General features: G+C 56.6%; 6 protein-coding genes across 6 annotated transcripts; 4 read left to right on the top strand and 2 right to left on the bottom strand.

Annotated features, from left to right (window-relative positions):
- Positions 1–1137: 1137 nt before the first annotated feature.
- On the bottom strand, positions 1138–2560 carry ColSpa_11749 (putative lysosomal cobalamin transporter; the record flags this gene model as incomplete). The annotated part of the gene is made up of 2 exons (XM_049277961.1): positions 1138–1946; positions 2161–2560. 2 exons carry the CDS (start codon positions 2558–2560, stop codon positions 1138–1140), a joined length of 1209 nt encoding a protein of 402 aa, XP_049133918.1.
- Positions 2561–3341: 781 nt separating this feature from the next.
- On the top strand, positions 3342–3599 carry ColSpa_11750 (uncharacterized protein; the record flags this gene model as incomplete). Its single annotated transcript, XM_049277962.1, has 1 exon — positions 3342–3599. One exon carries the CDS (start codon positions 3342–3344, stop codon positions 3597–3599), a length of 258 nt encoding a protein of 85 aa, XP_049133919.1.
- A 6069-nt stretch (positions 3600–9668) lies between these two features.
- On the top strand, positions 9669–10298 carry ColSpa_11751 (uncharacterized protein; the record flags this gene model as incomplete). The annotated part of the gene is made up of 2 exons (XM_049277963.1): positions 9669–9941; positions 10152–10298. The coding sequence occupies 2 exons, from the start codon at positions 9669–9671 to the stop codon at positions 10296–10298; spliced, it is 420 nt and encodes a 139-aa protein (XP_049133920.1).
- Positions 10299–13039: 2741 nt separating this feature from the next.
- Positions 13040–13648, top strand: ColSpa_11752 (uncharacterized protein; the record flags this gene model as incomplete). Its single annotated transcript, XM_049277964.1, has 2 exons — positions 13040–13175; positions 13431–13648. 2 exons carry the CDS (start codon positions 13040–13042, stop codon positions 13646–13648), a joined length of 354 nt encoding a protein of 117 aa, XP_049133921.1.
- Positions 13649–14579: 931 nt separating this feature from the next.
- Positions 14580–16377, bottom strand: ColSpa_11753 (beta-glucuronidase; the record flags this gene model as incomplete). Its single annotated transcript, XM_049277965.1, is given in 3 exon segments — positions 14580–14942; positions 14996–15521; positions 15536–16377. 3 exon segments carry the CDS (start codon positions 16375–16377, stop codon positions 14580–14582), a joined length of 1731 nt encoding a protein of 576 aa, XP_049133922.1.
- Positions 16378–17333: 956 nt separating this feature from the next.
- On the top strand, positions 17334–18387 carry ColSpa_11754 (major facilitator-type transporter ecdC; the record flags this gene model as incomplete). Its single annotated transcript, XM_049277966.1, has 4 exons — positions 17334–17531; positions 17641–17902; positions 18004–18098; positions 18145–18387. 4 exons carry the CDS (start codon positions 17334–17336, stop codon positions 18385–18387), a joined length of 798 nt encoding a protein of 265 aa, XP_049133923.1.
- Positions 18388–19085: the final 698 nt, after the last annotated feature.

Below are 19085 nucleotides of genomic sequence, written 5' to 3' on the forward strand. Positions count from 1 at the left end.
CTATCCACCATGTCCACCTTGGACCAACCTCCTTGGACCTGTCCTTCAGAGGTCCAAACGATCTCTCGATCGAGGCTCCAAACGCTCCGCCGTTGTTGTTCTGATACCTGAGGCGTACCTGATGACGAAACTCGGTGATGCAATGACGTTGGTCTGACTTGTGGAAGATGACAAGTCCGCCAACATCTGGAACCTGACGCTCATTGTCATCACGTTCTTACAATTCGTCGATGGAGGACTCGTCATTGTATTTCAAGATCACCAAACCGACACGCTTGTACTCGTTTTTGCCTTTCAGGTTTTGCCGGTGAGGATTCCAGGACACATGCCGTAACACTGTTGCCATAAAGTACGGATGGCCAGTCAACCTCTTGTAGAGGTGCTTGTATGCATAGGCTTCTGGGAAGAACTCGTCTTCGGAAAAAAAAACTCTGAAAAGAAAACTGTGTTGCTAAAGGGGTGACATGGTCGTTGAAGTAGGGTTGAGGATCAAATACTTTGACAACCAGAGGCTTCCCCGGATCCGTGATGGACGCAAGCTCCACAGAGTGGCAGATGGAACCCGTATAACTTATCAGGGACGAACAGGTGACAAACTCGAGTTATAACCACAAGGCTCAGGAGCCTAAATTGGAGAGCTAGGGCAGTCACCAGAAAGACCATGCGGGCCGACGGGAGAGTATCTGGTGAGAACCGGATGCTTTCCCGGGCCAGACTGGGCCAAGTCAATATCCCAACCCAAAGGCATGTTGATCTTCAAAAGGGGCGCCCTTGAGTGATTGATAGGGAAATACGGGACCATAGCGATGAGGGATAGCAGTCGCAGAAATGGCAAGATGAAGTGGGACTGGAAGGGTAAGATGCTATACCATGAAAAATCCGGCGTCGATGATGAATTGAATGAGCCCTGCCCATCGAACCACTCTGGATGGAGCAAACGGGAATGAGCACTTACAGGCGGCCAACACGATTACTTAGTTCTGGATTGTTGGGATAAAAGCCTGGACGTATCATGGTAAACCACGTTGGCTACTGTTGAATACCGCAAAGTATACATGAAGTCTAAGCATTCTGTTTTCTATACGTACCTAGTCCAAATCTACAATTTCCGAAGCCCATCAATGTCTATCACCACATCTAACCGCTTTTCTCCCATGCAGAAACAACAGCCCCGACAATCTCCCTCCCCTTCGTGATGGCAACCTCGTGCCCGCCCTTCAACACCACCACCTCGACGGCATCCTCCCCGAGCACGGCCTCCGCATCCCACACCGTCTCCCCCAAGACCACGATATCGTCCCGCTCCCCCAGCACAAACAGCACCCGCCCCTTCCTCAACCCGGGCGCCGCGCCCGTCCTCCTCGCCGCCAGCACCTCCCCGAGGACCCTCCACTCCTCGTCCCCGCGGTCGTAGACCGGCGCGTGCCGGATCGTGCTCATGTAGCTCCGCACGTACCCCGGATGCGTCTGCATCTGCCACCTCACCACCTCGCCGATCCGCCTGCCGCCCACGAGCCGCAGCTCGTCCCACTCCGCCGTTTCGCCCTCGCCGCCGCCGTTGTCGTCGACGGTCTCCTTCTCGGGGACGTCGCCCGCGCTCTTGGGATCGGTGGGCCTGATCCTCCGCCCGACGAACCACCGCCGCACGCCCTCGGGGATCCACTCCGAGGTGTACAGCACGCGGCTCCTCCACCCGATGTGCGCCGCGGAGCGGACGAGCCCGCCCGGCGCGACGAGGGTGAGGGACCTGACGAGGTGCGGGTGCGACGAGGCGAAGGCGGCTGCGATGGCGCCGCCGAGGGAGTAGCCTAGCAGGTGGAAGGCGTCGTTGCCGGTCCAGCCCGGGAGGGCGGACGAGGCGAGGGCAAGGAGGATTTGGGTGGTGTAGAGGCGGGCGTCGTGGGGGATGTCCAGCGGCGCGTCGGAGTAGCCGCGGCCGAAGAAGTCTGCCTGGTGTGTTAGATACGGGGGTTCATCAAGCGTGGGAGGAGGGGCGAGAGTGAGACACGGGGGGCTCGGCATAAAAAAAAGGAACCCTTTGCAACGAGGGTTTGCAAAAGACAGCACTTGCCCTCACACATCACCTCTCCTCACGTCCACACACAAGAACCGAACAGGTGGAAAGGCCAAAGAAACAAGGGCAGCATCGAATCGACTCACCAAAAGTCATAACCCTCCACCCCCGCTCCACAAACTCCTCCGCCACGCTCCCCAGCGCAATACAAGGCGTCCCGATGCCGTGCAGCAGCAGCACCCTCTCCTGCGCATCCTCCGGCCCGAACTCGTACACCCGCAGGTTCCCGTACGCCGTCGCGACGTCCCGTCCTCCGGGGAGCGCGTCGGGCGGGTACGGCAGCTCGTCGCGGCCGAGCGTCGAGAGGGTGGGCAGAACGGTCCATTTCGGAGACCGGGCCGTCTTGCGGCGGTCGACGGCCGGGCGCGGGGCCGCCGCGGAAGAGGTTGCGTGGGAGGTGAGGAGGAGGTAGGTCGCTGCCGCCGCTGCCGCAGCCGCGGCTAAGCCGAGGCCAAGGTGCTGGGATTCCAGTATCCTGTCCCTCATTTTTTTCTTTTTTCCTTCCGCGAAGGAGGGGTGGTTCGGGCCAACGGGCTAGAGCGACGTCGTGCTACGTGCGATGGCCTGCGAGGCTCCGGAACTGGTGCAACGAAGGGGCTGCGGGCAAGGGTTTGTGGGAGATTTCTCATGACGGTTCGGGATTCTCCGCGCGGGATTAGGATGTGCGGTTGCGCGAGAGTTGCGCCGGGGGTGGGACGGAGGCCCCGTCACGACCGCACGGAGGACGGGAGCATGGGGTGCGAACCATGCGGTACGCTTCGCACGCATTGGGGAACATCGTTTCTTCACTACACTAGGGCGGGCTGGACAGAGATGGTTGCCGCTGCTGCGGGTCGACCCCGGCTGCACATGATGGACTTTCGATATTACCGAGCCGTGAGAATCATGCGTCGGTCGTCCTTTGGGCAGGGAGTTATCGCGAAATCACTCTAGGGGTCGTCGGGGTCGCCGCATTACGTCCCGTGCCCCTCCGAAGGGGTGACGTCGCAAAAGTGGCCGACGGATGTCTCTGTGTCTCTGCTTCCCGCCCCTCTTCCCCCATACGCCTGCTTGGATCAGGGCGGGGCCTTCCGCTGTTTCTGTTTAGTGGGAATCCAACAATGCCATTCACTCGGGACTCGGGGACTGGCTGTCGACATATGCCGGCAGGGGGGAGGGGTTTGGATGGCAAGGGGAAATGAGAAATCCCGAAACGGTGACATGGCGAACAGGATGAAGAGTTTCCTGCGTTGTAAATGCCCGTCTAGTCCCGGACAACACCAGCAGCATGAACAAGCAATCAGAGAATCGAGACGCCGCCGCGAACTGCATGCCTCCTGCTGCTGATGCTGCTGCTGCTGCGCTGCGCCGCGCCGGCGTTGCTTCGGATTGGAGTGGAGCGGGATATCTCTCGCCAGCCCAGCGAGAGCCAAAGCCTCGAGGCAGCGAGCGAGCCACTGAGACGCCAGGTCCGAGGCAGCAGACCGCCAAGCGCAGCACTGTGCCGTTTGGCAGGTTGCCCCCCCACCACCACAAGCTTAGCTGAAGGCGGCATGGCTGCCATGCACCAGTGCTGCCGGCATGCCCACATGCGCCGTCGGTCTGGACACTGCCCAGCTATGGCACTATGGGTGGGTGGGTGGGCTGAAGTGCTTGTGTGCTTGCCCGGCCGGTCTTTCTTGTTGCTGGCTGGCGGCGCCGACGACGTCGCCCCCATTCCAGTCGCACTGCTGCTCTTTGCTTTTCCCCCCCAGTGCGCGCCCGGTCGCTGCAGTAGCTCTCCACGGCGACCGGTTGGTGTGCCCAGGTGGCTCAGCAACCCAGCCTGCCAGTTCTAAGCTCTTTGCTAGCCCCCCCGAGCTGTTGTCTTCCGTTATCACTCGTCCCGCTTCTCCCACCCTCCAACCACAAACCCAGGAAGGAGGGGGAGGGGGAGGGGGAAGATGGGAACGGTGAGAACGGCGGATGAGGTGGTCGAAGCTTTCTCCACCGAGGGGGACGGCAGACACAAAATCCGCGGGGGGAGACAGGTGGTGAGACAGCGAGGAGGAATAACCCCCGTCGCCGCAACAAGCGATACACTATAGTATTCCCCGTGTCTGGATCGAGGGCTGGCACAAGCCGTGGTCCAACCTTGATGCTAAAATGGCGGTGTGGCAGTGAAGAAAAGGGCTCTCCCATGTCTTTGCCATGGTCCTCCTGCTCAACCATGTTGGTCCGCCGCCGCTACGTGTGGCTTTCGTACTGCCGGGGCTGGATCTTCCCCTCCCCTTCTTGGCCATGACCGCCCCGACGCATGCAAATGGGCAGACGCAGACCCAGATTACCGCTCACCGTGGAGGGACGATCCGTCAGATCTCGTGGGATGAGCCTGTCCCGTCCGGCTGTGTCATCCCACAGGAGCGAGACCAACAACGTCAACGGCAACCAGCGACGGCGACACTGCGCAAAACATGGCTGTCGACAGCCTGTACACGGTACAGTTGCCGTTTCATGCGGGTGTCCGTACTGTAGGTGAGGAAGGTTCGTTGCCGATGGACGATGGCACGGTTGACGGGGCTAGAAGGCTGGCCCAGAGGCTGGAAACAAAAGAAGGTTGTTCAACCGCATCGAATGCTTCCCTTCCATGAGAGCTTCGGCCTTCTCTGGTGTAGGGCGTCGAGAGCGGATTGGATGCGTCGACAGGAACTGTGTGATAGCGAGCGTCGAACTCGATGGCCGGCTCCCCCACACCTCCATCATCCTGGCGTCCAGACCCTGGCCAATGTTGGCTTGCTTGCCCTGCTGCAGGCATTGGGCTGTGAGCTCTTTCGCAACAACTCACACAACCTGGCAGAGCACATCATGGATGGGGGCGTCAATCCTGCCTCGATGGGGAACACGACCTGGAGGGGGAAGATCGCCTGGGTTGCTGGAAAGGGTCCTCGGCCTCCCCAGGCATTGTAGAATCCAGGAACCCTTAGAGAGCCCGTCTTCCTCCTGTGCGCTCTCTGCAGAATGTGCAAGCGCCGAATTAGCCTGGGAGCCGACTGGGCTACCAGAATAGCAACAGCAGCTCCCCCTCCGTCTCGTCCTAGGCGCTGGAACCGAGCCATTGACGAATGGGACGGAAACGGTGAGCAAACGGACCGACGCCATCACCGAAGGAAGGAAGAATGCACGAGGGAAATGTTCGGCAAAGGCATGAGGCAACGAGATGGGTGAGACTCGGTTGACTGGGCTGACTGGCAAGGCGACGACTGACTGGACATGGGGTGATAAGGCGACAGGAATGTGATATTTGCCCCCTTTCATCAGCCGGATTCCCCTCCCGCTCCACAGTAGAGATCACGAAGCCATCGTCAGGTGTCTCAAAATGGTTTCCCATCCTCCATGCCCCAGCCGTGCCCTGCCCCGATTCACCTGGCAGATTGCCTTGCCTCTGCAGCAGGGGTAACGGGCTTGCCAGGTTCGCCAAGTTTGGCAGCCAGCCAGCCAGCCCCGCCTGGCTTTCATAGCCATCGGCCGGGTGGACAGGGAGCTGTGCTGTGCCACAGTAGCCGGGGAGAGAGACAGGACCCAGGGTCTGTCCCGGGTGGCCGCTGGCGTGTGGTCACGCAGGGGGGCCCGTTCGCCTTTCATGCATGTATGTGCGGTGGACGGTCGGGCACCACAGCAAATGCCACGCTTCATCGAAGGAGACGTTTCCAGTGTTCCTCCACGGGCAAAAAGAAGATTCGGTCTAGAGGGTAGTGGCGCCGCAGCGGGACGCTGCTGGCGATAGATTTGCGATACGGAAGAGGGAACGCCCAAGCCAAATCGGCCTGTCAAGCCCGCAGCACTCGGCAGTCGGACATCGGCCGTCAACTCTCCCTTCTTGGCTTATCTGATGGATGATGGATGCCGAGAACCAAGACGGATGGATGCACGAGGAGGATGCGCCGATAAACAGCGCTGGGTGCTGCATCATGGCATGTTCATCAGGGTTTGGCCACTGACGGATGATGCTGGGGTGAGTGAGAGAGAGAAGGGGGAGGGGCAGGCTGTTGTAGCCGCGAGTGACGATATGGGGGGCGAGAGACCTTCAGTGAGATCTGCGGTGAGTGGTGAGAGAGCAGAGCAAGTTGTGTGAGATCGAGAGTAAGAGGGTGACAAGGGGTGAGTGAATGAGAGAGAGCCCGAGCGCCAACCCAGTGACGGATTGGTAGGGCAGGGTGACATTGCCGACGGTTGCCCCGCTGTTAGTGCTCATGATGATGGAAAGCTGGCCAGGTCCAGAAGGCAGACAGAAGCACCAAGTGAGTGAGTCTGTCAGTGAGTCTGCTTAGGTACAGTACGTAGCCCCGCCCTGTGTGGATGGCTTTCGTGGCTGCGTCGGCTGGTGGGCTTCCTCGACGGGCGGTCTGCAGGTGGCGAGCGCACACTGTGAGGTGGTTTATGCCTAAGCCGTCAGGCCCACAAAGCAACCGGGACCGGGTCTGTCGCTTGATTCGCTCCATAGATCAAGCGTGCCAGCCGCCACGTTTCCGAATCCAGGCCACAGGTCAAGGGCCCAGGTCATTTCTCGCGGTGTTTTCTTTTTCTTTGGACCAGACCAGGATCTAGCAGCCAGTCATAGCGGCACTTGACCCCACCTAGTGCCTGCATGTCAATGGCTCATGGCCCTGTGTGTGTTGCTCAAGGGGGAAGGGAAAGGGGGGACACCACTGCCTCGTTGTTCATTATGCAGCCCCGGGCTCTAACCACCTGCATCAGTGTGCAGCAGCACATATGTGTACGTACCCGACGGGAGGGTCTTTCACAGTGTTTGGGAGTGTCTCTGCCGCATCACAGTGCGGGCGGCAGCAAGCGACTACGTCGGGATCGTGGCTGGCAATCCCACGCTACTGGTCCCTCCTTGGTCGTCTCTCTGCCGCCGCACCGCGCAGATGGACGGATGTGCGAGGTGAGTTGGAGTTGGAGGAAGCGGGCGGGCGGGTGGTCGGTTGCACTGGTCCAGTTGCGGACCGTCCAGTGCTGTAGACTACACGGTAGTACGAGGTTAGTCGGTCCAGCCCAGTCTGCCCGCCGCCCAGTTGTGCATCAGCAGTCCGTTCCATTGTTGTTGTTATTGCTGCTGCTCCATGCCCTCCCTCCCTCCCAGCCAGTCCTGGGCCCCTGCTCACCGTTTCCCCAAAGGTTGGGATCCGGCGAGCCAGGGCCACCCAGGCGAGAGAGGGTTTCACTTCGGACTGAGGCAGACAGCCGCACACTGTGAGCGGACGACATGAAGCCAGCCGAGTGTGAGGGCCTGGGAAGAAGACTCCTACCCAGCATGGAATAGGAAACACTAGGCTGCGTTCTCGTGTTTCCGAACATCAGATTGCACCAGTTTAATGCCCCTGTGGTAGCACTTTGGGCTTCCTGGCACAGGACATTGCGGAGAGAGAGAGAGAGAGCTTGCGATGGAGCGCGACAGAAGGCCGATGCGATCGTGCGCTGCATCCTCGACTGCGTCAGTCCAAAAGCATGCCGTCAAGTTTGCCGAACTTCGACCACCAGCGACGAGTCCAGGGCCCCACGCAGGGCTCTCTAGCGTCGCCTGGAATTCCAGATGAGGTCGGAGGGTGAGTAAGAGTTCTGTCTATGGGAGGGATGAAGAAGAAAGGGACGCCGAAGCAGAGGAGCGAACATGGGATGAAGACAAGACACCGCCGTTGGTTCGACCACGGCCAGGACCGAGAGCAAAAGGCGCAGGCAGGCGGGCGGGCGGGCAGGCAGGCAGGCAGAGAGGGTCAGTTGATCGCAGATCGCAAGTGGGAGAGACATCTCGATGCCGAAAGAGAAAAAGAGTGGGATGAGAGGAGCATGGCTGAATGTGGATTGTGGATGGGACATGCGTGGGTGACAGGGACGGGGAGAGGAGGCACCCAGCAGACGGAGCGAGAGAGAGAGAGAGAGTGTGTGTGTGTGTGTGCGTGAGAGGGAGCACGACGGTCGACGGACAACGGGCAACAGACGGCGCAAATGCGCAAAATGGGAGGGAGCGGCGGCACCCCGTATCAGGTCTCACGTCTAATCTCGCTCTGTTCTACCGTCGCAAATATTGAATGTGCTCCTGATTTGATTCTCCATCACGCTCGCTCACACTGGGGTTCTGGAATGACAGGTGTGGGCAGCCAATTTCTCCATCGCCGCAAGCGGTGCCTGCCAGAGTTGTAAACAAGGACTCGGGCGACAAGCGGCGGCAACCCTATTGGGAGTTTAGGAGTCAGGAGGCTTCCTCGGTCCCCGTCCATTGCCCCCTCCACCCCGATGCGAGCGCCGCCCAGCACTGTGAATTCAGCACTGCGGTGAAGAACAAGGGGGCCCACAGTGCGTCCTGCAGTGGGCAGACTCAGTACCTGCATGCCACGCGCCAGCTCGCCCTGCGTCGAGGTTCCGACCCGACAGGCCTGAGAAGAAGGGGGACATGGGAGGAGACTGGGAGAGGGTGAGAACCTGCGGCGGCGGCACTGAGAGTGAGAGAGTGAGAGTGAGAGAGACAGAAAGAGAGCGAGAGTGAGAACGAAAGTGGAGGGGTATGTTGTCTGCACTCTGCCAGGTACACCCAGTGCATCCGCTGCAGCTGCCGCCTCTTTTGCTCACGACTTCGCTGCTGGCGAGCTTGAACCTTGCCAGGTACACCCAGGCTGACCGGGGACACGCAACCCATCGCTTCCCACAACTTCCCTTGTGCCTTCCCGCCCGCCGCGCTCTTCACTTCCAGTCGCCGTTCACTGTTCAGCAAGTACAACCCCGGCCCTTTCCCTCGCTCCCACTCTCCCAGTTTCGCTGTGTCTCTCATCCAAATACGGCCAGCCCTCGCTCCACCCCGTACAACTGTAAACCGTACTGTTCGCCGCACTGGGAGGGTTGACGGCAGCTGGCGCCACGCCCCAAATTTACACCAGCACCACCAGACTGCGCTAGACCCGGGCGGTTCTAGCTGGGGATCGGTCAACCAATGGAAACGGGGTGGCGAACTCGCGTATGGCGTCAAGCAGTGGAGTCACAGTGTTTTCACCCTACGCACTGTCCCTTTGATCATCTCTCATTGGGCGACTGTGGGTCCACCACCGCCCCCCCATCCCTTCCCTTTCCTTGCCCTCCGTGCCCTCCTCGCTCCTCTCGCCTGTCCGCTCACCTTTCCACCGTTCCTCCCACCCTCCCACACTCACTGTCCTGTTCGAACCAACAAAACCATCGCCTTCTCCAGATTCCTCCCTCCCGATACTTTTCAACATCTCTCTTCCCCCTCTGTCCAGACGTACCTTTTTTTCCCACCCACCCTCACCTCCAACCACAAAACGCTTCAACCGATCATACAATTACAACCACTAAAAAGAAAAAGCACTGCTTTCTTCAATCGACTCTTTCTACCTTGAATCTATTCAAACGTATACACTTTTCTACTCGCACAACGTCGTCGACTCGGCTGGTCTCATTGTTTGTGTGTTTCAATACTGCAATAATACCGCAAAGCTCGGCTCGCCCACAATCAGAACACCGCACATCCGCCGCACTGCCTCCCCCAACCAGCAAGACGGCACACCTACACCCTCCAACAACGACATTACCACGACACCGACACCTGCACCCGACGCACTCGTAGATAATGTCTTCGTACTACCAGTTCAACCACCACCAGGCGCATCCCACCCCGGCTGTCCCCGGCGCCTCCCACAACCACCATGGCGGCCGGAACCGCAGAGCGCCCAGACTCTCCGTCTCTCAGAACCAGCACAAGCAGTTCCGCGGCGTGCGCAGCATGAAGGAGCTGACCGAGTCTGCCACCATCAACGCTTTCCGCACAAAGTTCGAGGCCGGTCGCTCCTTCGACCTCGAGGACGACATGGAGTTCTGCCCCGGCCTTTTGACTGACAGCGACGTAAGTATCTCGGAGCCTTGGATCTACCTCGTGTGATCCGGTGACTAATTCTGGTCGCCCGCTGCAGATGAACTCCATCCACAGCTCTTCTGAGCGCTCTTCCCTGGCGAGCAACTCCCCCGAGTCTTCGCCGACGCAGCAGCCTCAGACAGTGGCCCCTGGCTTCTCTCTCAACTCGTCTTCCCCGCCTTCATTCCTCCCGCCTACCAGCAGTCGGGCATGAAGCTTCACCAGCCTTCGGCCACCCGCGCCCGCAACGCCATCCCCATCGTCAACCCGGCTACCGGCATCACCATGTCCAGCCCGTCGCCTTCGGTGTCCCCCGCTAGGATGCAGCAGGGCATCCGCAGATGGTAAAGCGTTGATCCCGCTCTCGTGACAGAGGGCCGGGGCTCTGCGCTCCCTGCCGTCTGTGCTGATGCGTGCTGGTGTGCAAAATTCTGCTCATTTGGCTTTTCTAGCCGATCATCTTGGCGGGCACCGAACAAAAGAAACGAAACGGCATCGATGATTTCTCTCCTTGCGGGCTGGGTACCTGAAGTCTTTGGCGAGACTGCTGGCGTGGTCTGGTCACAACGTTGGCTCAAACAAACATTCCTCTCCTGTACAAACAACCTCACGCGACATACCCTTGTTTAACCGACAAAAATTCCTTCGAGGCTTTTTCCCCGGGCGCGACGCGAGAAGTTATCGATACCATTCTCCTTTTTGGGACATTTCGACTACAAAAAAAATCGACAAAAATCTTTCGGTGTCTTGACCTCGCAAGATGAGGCTAGACTTGCACGAATGGCGTTCCACACGGACGGTTTTGCATTTTCACGACATTGCATCGGTGTGTAAACACCACGGCGGAGTTCTCGGATATAATTAATTCTCGGCATCTTATTTTTCACGGACAGCGGGACGACTTTTTTGGTTTTCCAAGATGATTCAAAATTTCAGTTGCTCATCATGGTGCTCGACGGGTCACGAAGTCATATCGAAAAAGATTATCTCGACATATAGAATGAGTGTCTTTTCAGCAACTTATTCGGAGCGGGGGGCAACAGGTGTTTCTGTTATGGGCTCACATGGGAAATATCAAATGGGTGGTGGCGGGCAAAGACATGCGTTGCTATTGTTTTGCGGCAAATCTCCAAAGCTTGGAAACGGGGTCCGGGAAATACCTTATTGGGAAAGGTGGAGTTGGTCATGCTTTTTGGGCGCGGTCTGCTGGCGAGCCTCTGCATTGTTGCCTGTTGGGTTGAGCGATGCGGACGGGACACGCGCGCAGTCTTTTGGATTTCTTGTGCCTCTTCTCTCACTTTTCATTATTCGAAGATGGACTATTCTTACTACTTACTCCTGGGAGGGGCTTCTTTCACGGGTCTTGCATCTCGGGACACTGGGAAACGATGGGTGGTGGATTCACCTTGTCTAGGCACTTTTCGCGAGCATCTCGGAAGAGTGGCGTGTTTTCTGGGAGGCGGGATGACACGATAAATGGCTCTTGTGGTTTCTGGGCTGGTGAACGGGATACCTTTTGGGGTTGTACAGGAAATGCTCAAGACGTGAAAGGTGTTCAAGGGGATCGGATCAGAATAGTCCGATCTTGTGGCGTGAAGCCAGCAAGGCGCAATGCAATATACGATACGTTCATCTCAAAATCGGTCTTGCCTTTCTTCATGAGTGATGCATGGACGCTGGTGGGGTGGGTGGGTGTTGTATAGGATCCTACGGTCGGATGTCGTTTGGACTCTGAACGCCTTCGCCTCCCTGACGAATACTCACATTGAACCAAGCAACTCGGAAGTGAATCACAAACAAAGATATGACAGGATTCTGGAGGGTATCTTACCGCTTACTTGCGTTCTTACCCCCTACATGTGACTGCTGATGCAATACAGAACATCATAGGATTTATACTATTATTATGTGAGGACGATGCTGCCGTACCTTGACCATGCGACCTGGACCACCTCCCCGAACTGCCCTTTGTTCCCCGAGGTTTGCTTGAGCTGAATTACAGCTGAGTCGAATGAGATGTAGCAAGCTAGCTAGAAGACATCCCATCCCCCTCAACAAAGAGCAACAATCGACCCGGAGTCCTGGTGTATAACCCACGACGGAAGCGCAGAAACAAAAGGGGACTAGATCTGTCTTTTTTTCTTGTGCCTGTAGGCGCCAGTATTAGACGAGAGCGGTCGACTTGTTGGCGGCACACGCCTAGGCTGCTGGGCTGCGTCAAAGCCGACCTGCCTTCTGCACGCTGCCGCAAGGGGCAGAAGCGGGATCGTAAAGAAGGCGGCGGCGGCGGCGGCGGCTGGTGAGGTACAGACGGGAGTGCTGCAGGTCTCAGAGGGGGAGCCACGAGAGATATAAATCACGTGATGAACTCGTTAGGAGGAGAGCCTTGGAGGGGGGAAGAGAGGCAGAATGGTCAGGATTGCAAGTGGATTGATGATGACGATATGAGATCGGGGGGCCCAGTTGAGCTGGATTCTTGAAGATGTAACCCCCCCACCTGGATGGTTTGCAGACCTGGAGCTGACTGGCTTGGCCAGCTGCCGGAAGCCGGCCGCAGCTGGTCGCCAGTTGATCGCCGCTGGCTCGTCTCTCCCTTTGCGAGAGGTGATGACGAGAGGAAAGCGGGCTTCTTCTTCTTTTGCAAATGGCTCAATGGCAGTTGGCCGGCCGTCACAAGCAAAAATGGCATTTTGCGGGGCGGGATTACCACCACAGCCCGCACGGGTTTGCTGGGAAACTGCAACCGGCTGGGGGGGGGGGGGGGGGGGGGGGGAAAGGAAGAAAGCTCGGTCCTGAGGATGTCACTATTCGGGATAGCAACGACCTGGTGACGTCACGGTCGGGTCAACGAGACACTTCGAGGCTCGTTTACCTAGGCAATGTCGAGCTACCGGTACTGATACTTACCTCGCCCAGCATCGTGCCTACTTCTCTTTTTCTTCCTCCTCCCTAATACCTCATTGTTAAATCTCGACCCTTTTCTTCCAGATACCCAATTGAAAATAACTGCTCGAATTCTCGTCATCACAACTACACTAGGAACGTACCAACACATAACGCAACGTAACGCAACCCAACACACAGAAACAATGGCTTCCCGCATTGTTCTCTCATCTACCCCCATTGCCCGCGGCGCCTTCGTCGTCGGCAGGCAGACTGCCACCCTTGGACGCGGCTTCAGCATCTCGACGACGAGCAAGGTTGGCTTGAAGGAGTCTTCAGGACGTGAGTGCATCCCCTCGTCTCCTCTCTCCGTGTCTTGTTGCCATTGGGCTGGTGGCTAGATAGCTGCGGGCGGGATGCTGCGAAGATCGTCATGATGTGGTTCCTCGCCCGGCCAGCTCATCAAGTTCTTTGCTTGCTCCTACTCCTCGTCACCCATCTTCGTTGAACGTTCATGGAGGCTGAGAGGCACTTCACAATGAGAGAGAGAGCGCAGCTTCGACACCTTTATTCAACAGGTAACTGACACAACAACAGACGCCGACAGCGATACGCATGAGAAGCACAAGCAGGACTCCCTTTCCAAGCAGAAGGAGGGCAAGGGCCACTGGAAGTCGGAGCTCGCGTCAGACAGCGAGGAGGCCATCAAGGCGGACCGCCATGTCGGCTCCGACCCCAAGGAGCTGCAGGAGAAGACCAAGGGCCACGCCGAGGAGAAGCACAAGGCCGGCACGAGCATGAACGACAGCCACTAGAAACCGTCCCGTTTTATGATGTTTTTGGATCTACCATACACACACACACACACAATAGCATACCTTTCTGCGACACAAACACGCACAGAGTCACGTAATGGGAGTTTTCCGGGACTAAAGGATTTGAGGGAGGAAAAATGCATGCGATAATTGGGAGGTTGTTGGAACTGTACTCGTATGCGACCAAGTCGGCGAATGTCATTGATTATTGTTTGAAAAGAGAAAAGGCTTGAGGCTTTGAGACTTGACGCTTATTGGCGAGTATGTTCTGTGGAACCCACCGGCGGAAATCTACTCGTCGCGACATTGAGGCTTTCAAGTAGAAAGCCTCGCCGACTAATCTGAAGGCAACCCCTTCGCAGCGGCATTTTCAGAAACATATCAAGACTCCCTGTCTGGTAAACGATTCTCCGTTTCGTCGTCTGTAATGCAGAAGCGCTCCTATGTCACTGAGATTGTGGATGCAGGGCTTTGACGTAGTCGTCGCCCGTATCGATGCCAACTTAGCTGAGCTGGCGAGATTGGCGCTGGAGCATGGCTACACGCTATATTTTTCCCAAAGTACGAGAGTTCCTGGGAGCTTCTCATCGCATCATTAGCGCAGGTGTTCCTTATTCGAGAAACAAGGAACAACTAGGGGGTTCACATCACCGCCCTGACAGTTCTCCTTGAGAAGCTCGTCAGGGGCTGGCCGCTTCGATTTGTAAGAAGACATGCGTTTTGACTGCAATGGATCAACGTCACGATCCCTTCTTGAACACAATAGACGGTATACAGTTATATGTCTATTACCGACAAGGTAATTATAACCACAAGTCTTCGTTAACTCGTTACGGTCTATCTCTTTTCTCCACTGAATACCGTAGTTCACTACTGTTATGGCCATTTGTGAATATCACAGACACAAGCCGGGTCCTTGCTAACAGAAGCCTTAAGGGGTATGTTCCTTGGGCTTTTGTTCTGTCCACCTCTTCCTCAGCACATGTGCCGCCATCTTGGGCCTCCGGTCCCTTGTGAAGACACCCTTCTTGTTGCCGTCCACCCAGAAGATGAAACTGGACGGGGTTTGGAAGTCGGCAAAGTTCCAGACGTGCTCCCCCACGACGCTGTCAACACGGTCAAAGACCCTGTGGCTCATCTCCAGCACCCTGCTCTGGTACTCCTCGGACCACGGGACGTCGCCAATCGTGTGCAGGCCCGCGAGCGTGTCGGCGCCGTACTCGGACCTGATGATATGCTTGCGGAACTTGTCCTCCCAGTCCAGGAGCTCTTTCTCGAGGCCTTGCTCGGCAGCCTCCAGGTCCCCGTGTGGAGGTACCAGCCGTAATAGCGGTTGAGGCACAGGACGTCGAACAGGTCCGAGATGAGGCACTTGTCGACGCTCGCCTGGTACTCGTTGGCGTAGCACAGGGGGCGCGTGGGATTCAGCCGCCGGGCGAGGGCCATCAGGGGCTCAAAGTACTCGCGCGCGGCCGGCTCGTTGGCGACGGCCCACATGACGACGGACGGGTGGTTCTTGTCGCGGGCGACGAGCTCGCGAATCGCCTGCTCGTGGTTCGCCCTCGTCGCGTCGGAGATGGTGTCCGGGGAGAAGGTCGGCGTCTTCCTCCCGCCGTGCAGCCCGGCGACGATGGACAGGTTCAGCCCGACGGCGGCCGTTTCGTCAATGACCACCACGCCGTGGCGATCGGCGTACTCGAGGACCTCTTCCGCGTACGGGTAGTGGGCCGTGCGGAAGGAGTTTGCGCCGGTCCACTTCATCAGCTCGAAGTCGTGGATCATGTAGGCGGCGTCGTGGCCCTTGCCTCGGATGGCCGTGTCTTCGTGTTTCCCGAACCCTGTAAAGTAGAAGGACTTGTTGTTGATGAAGACTCTGTTGCCTCTCACTTGAACGGATCTGATTCCGACGGGTAGCTCGTATGAATCTGTGAAGGCGCCTTGGTCGTTGAGGAGTTCGACCCGCAGCTGGTAGAGATATGCGGCCCCTGGTTGCAGAGGTGAACCGATTCGACGGCCAGCTGGCCCTGTTGGCCTTGTGAACGGCCAACGACGTTGTCGTCTTCATCCAAGAGTGAAACCACCACTTGAAGATCTTTAGATGACTGATTTGTTCCGACCTGAAAGTGAACAGAACCAGATTTGCCATCGTTGGTGACGTCCGTGACGACCGTGAGGTCATTGATGTACTCCTTAGGGACGCAGTACAGCCAAACTGACCGGGCCAGGCCCGGGTAGTTGAAGAAGTCGTGCTGGTAATGCTGTTTCCGTTTGCCGTTGACGGTCTCGATCCTTCCGGGTGGGATGGTATGCCAGCCCAGCTCATTACTGACGGCGACGGTCAGACAGAACTTCTGGCCTGGCGAGACGACTTCGGTAAGGCCTGCCTCAAATGGCATGTAGTCGCCAACGTGCTCCGTGACGAATTGGTTGTTGACATACACACGTCCTCGATGAGTCGCAGCATCGAGACGGAGGATGTATCGACGCCCAGCCCACATCTTCGGGACAGTCGCGTGCCTTTGGTAGTACACCCACCCCATGTGGTTGCGGATGTGAGACTCGAGGAAGATGTCATTGTAACTCGCTGGCACCGGGACCTGTAGCTTGGAAGGGAGTTTGCCCTTCCAGGCTGCTTCCTCGTCGGGCTCAGTTGACGAGGCCAGCGCGAAGTTCCAAGTTCCGTCTAGAGAGATGACCTCCCGATGGGCGTTTGCTTGAGGCTTAAGCATTTTGTCCTGAGAGCCAGTTTGAAGTGCTACGAGGCATGGAGCTGAGACGGTTATGACAATGTACGAGAGAGGTCTTCAGAATAGAGTGAAACATGGATAGGAGCACAAAGTCAACAGTCGACGGGGTGTAAGGTTCTCTCTGCAGATGGAGAGGATGTCCAAAGCAAGCTTTGGTTCATCCCATTCTACTGGCATTTCTCCGCGAGAAGAGCTGGATATGCCAATCAAAACCTCCGCTGCATCATCGCGAGTGGTGGCCAGCACATTCGGTGTCGCGAGAGCATCATGTGGACGGTCTCGGACAAGGATGTTGCAGGCCTCGTACATTTCACAACCGGATCTTTTGCACCGATGACGGCCGGCAATCCTACACGGTTCTCAAATCAAGGGCCCGGTTCAACTTCACGCGTAGAGAACAGGATAAACCATGGCTGTTCTTCGGGCTCAACGAATTGTTCTGATTGCCAGTTTTGGAAATGTCCGGCTTGATACCGGGAGAGTAGAGTTGTATCAAACAGACCCGATACCATCGGGCTGGACCCGAGGCTCCAACCAAGTTCCAGGATCGAGTAATTAGATCATCGAGAAGACCCAACATCGCGCAAGGAGTCATAATAGCGCAGAAAACATAGCCATATGATGGCAGGTTCGCCGGAGATCACCCAGAGATATCGTATGGAACCAGGCGATGGTCTTGGCGACTCTGCATCAATAGTTCTCTGAGCGGGGTCCGAAGGTGGCTCTGTGACGATGTCGAAGCCCGCGATGTTGGAACCGCGAGCACTGCAAGCACTTCCCCACGTTTTCCCCGCGACCAGCATGGTGGGAGTCTGGGGTTCATAAGGGGCCCCACGTCCTAGGGGACTCTGAAGGTCACTGGGCATCACCACCACTTACACCAATACTTTCTTCCTCTTGCAAAACTTTTCCGTCGTTGCGCCTTGCCACCCGTCAACATGGCTCAAGGAAACGAACCGGAGCGCCGCAACGATAGGCTCAAAGAAGAAGAGCTGAGGGAAGCGGCGGAGGTGGAAAATGCCGGCGAACCGTTGAAGGAGCACGGCGAGACCACACCCATCACCTCCGCATTTGCAGACTGGAGCCGAGCAGCGTGTATCAAGAAGTTCTGGCGGCTTTACATCACCGGCCTCTCCGTGTCTCTAGCTGGAATGTAAGTTCGACCACTTGCCTCTGACTCATTGCGAGTGAAGGGAGGCTGAGTAGCCGCGTGCCGTCATCTCAACTCTCCCCCTGACCTTCCAGAACGTCGTCGGCGTACCTCTCATGTTCGGTTACACAACCTATTTCCTCTCCATGGCAAACGTCGAGGACCCGTTCTTGGGCAAGATCATTATCAACTCCATCTTGCCCGCCGGTATCATCATGTCGTTCTACTTGATTGACAAGGTCGGCCGCCGTACACTTGTGCTCGGCGGGGGGTTTGGCATGTGCGCCGTCTGCCTGATTGTTGGTGGCTTGGACTTCATGAAGCCCACCGCGGCATCCGGTCCTGTCCTGGTTGCTTGTGTGGCATTTAGGCGTTTCTGTATGCCAACTCACTGGCACCAATTGGTGAGCTGTCGTCCATAGTCGTTTTCGCCCAACCAGCTTGCTAATCGCTCGCAGGTTGGATTTCCCTGGTGGAAGTCTCGAGTCCAAAACTGCGAGCCAAGACAGCATCTCTGGCAGTGACAGTCCAGTACATCACCGGTATTATCCTTGTAAGTACTACTCTTCAACTGTCGAACCAAAACTAACATGTTGAAGAACTACACTGTGCCACTGATGCTCTCAAACCAGTATGCTGGCTGGGGACAAAAGATTGGCATCTTCTTCGGCGGCGTCACGTTCGTATACCTGATTCCTTGTATACTGCTCTTCCCCGAGACGAAGGGGAGAACATACCAAGATCTTGACGAACTGTTCGAGCGCCACATTCCAGCATGGAAGTTTTCCAAGACAAGAACTGCTCATCGAAATGGTGTTGAACTGCGGTCTACTAACCAGTAAAACTCCCAAGGTACCTACTAAGCTAGGAAGAGATTGGGGGTTTTCTATTTATGTGACAATGATGGAAACTTATTTGATTGGTCATTCCATATAGCCTACTGGCTCATTTCCATTGAAACAGTCTTACTGCATTCAATACTTACATTTCACACGTCGTCAACTGAGCTACATTAGAATCTCGTAGTATCTAGTTTCTATTGGTTGATCTAGCAATGGTTTTAGTTTTCGCGTATACAAAACCGATTCTCTATAAGTACACCTCTCTGAACGTTAATCAGATAGAAGGCAGAATGTTATTATGACTATTCTATGTCTGACTCTTGGGTAATCGCCTCTAACTGTCAGGTCCCCTACAGTTATGTCACTTCTAACAGGTCGATATCGATACTCTGGAAGACTACCGAGTGCTCATCGGCAATATCAGGTTTGTAATCAATCAAATTAATGATGGTACCGTTAGCCGGTCTTACCCTTGCCTTCTATTGTGTTGGGGCTCGCCCAATGACCTAGAGACCTGCATAGCGGGGCCCAGCTTCTTCCGAGTCTTTGAAAGCAGATAAGATCTCATAACGTACGGCCATCGAGTATTACTGCATAAGTTGCTTACTGGATGACTACCGGATGCTGGTCACTTTTATTGCAAGCGACACAAAGGCTACAAGGCTAGGTACTTTGACACCGCCTCAGAGTGACCATTT

Source organism: Colletotrichum spaethianum, assembly GCF_022836535.1.
Source record: "Colletotrichum spaethianum MAFF 239500 DNA, contig50, whole genome shotgun sequence".
In the NCBI taxonomy this organism is placed as follows: domain Eukaryota; kingdom Fungi; phylum Ascomycota; class Sordariomycetes; order Glomerellales; family Glomerellaceae; genus Colletotrichum; species Colletotrichum spaethianum.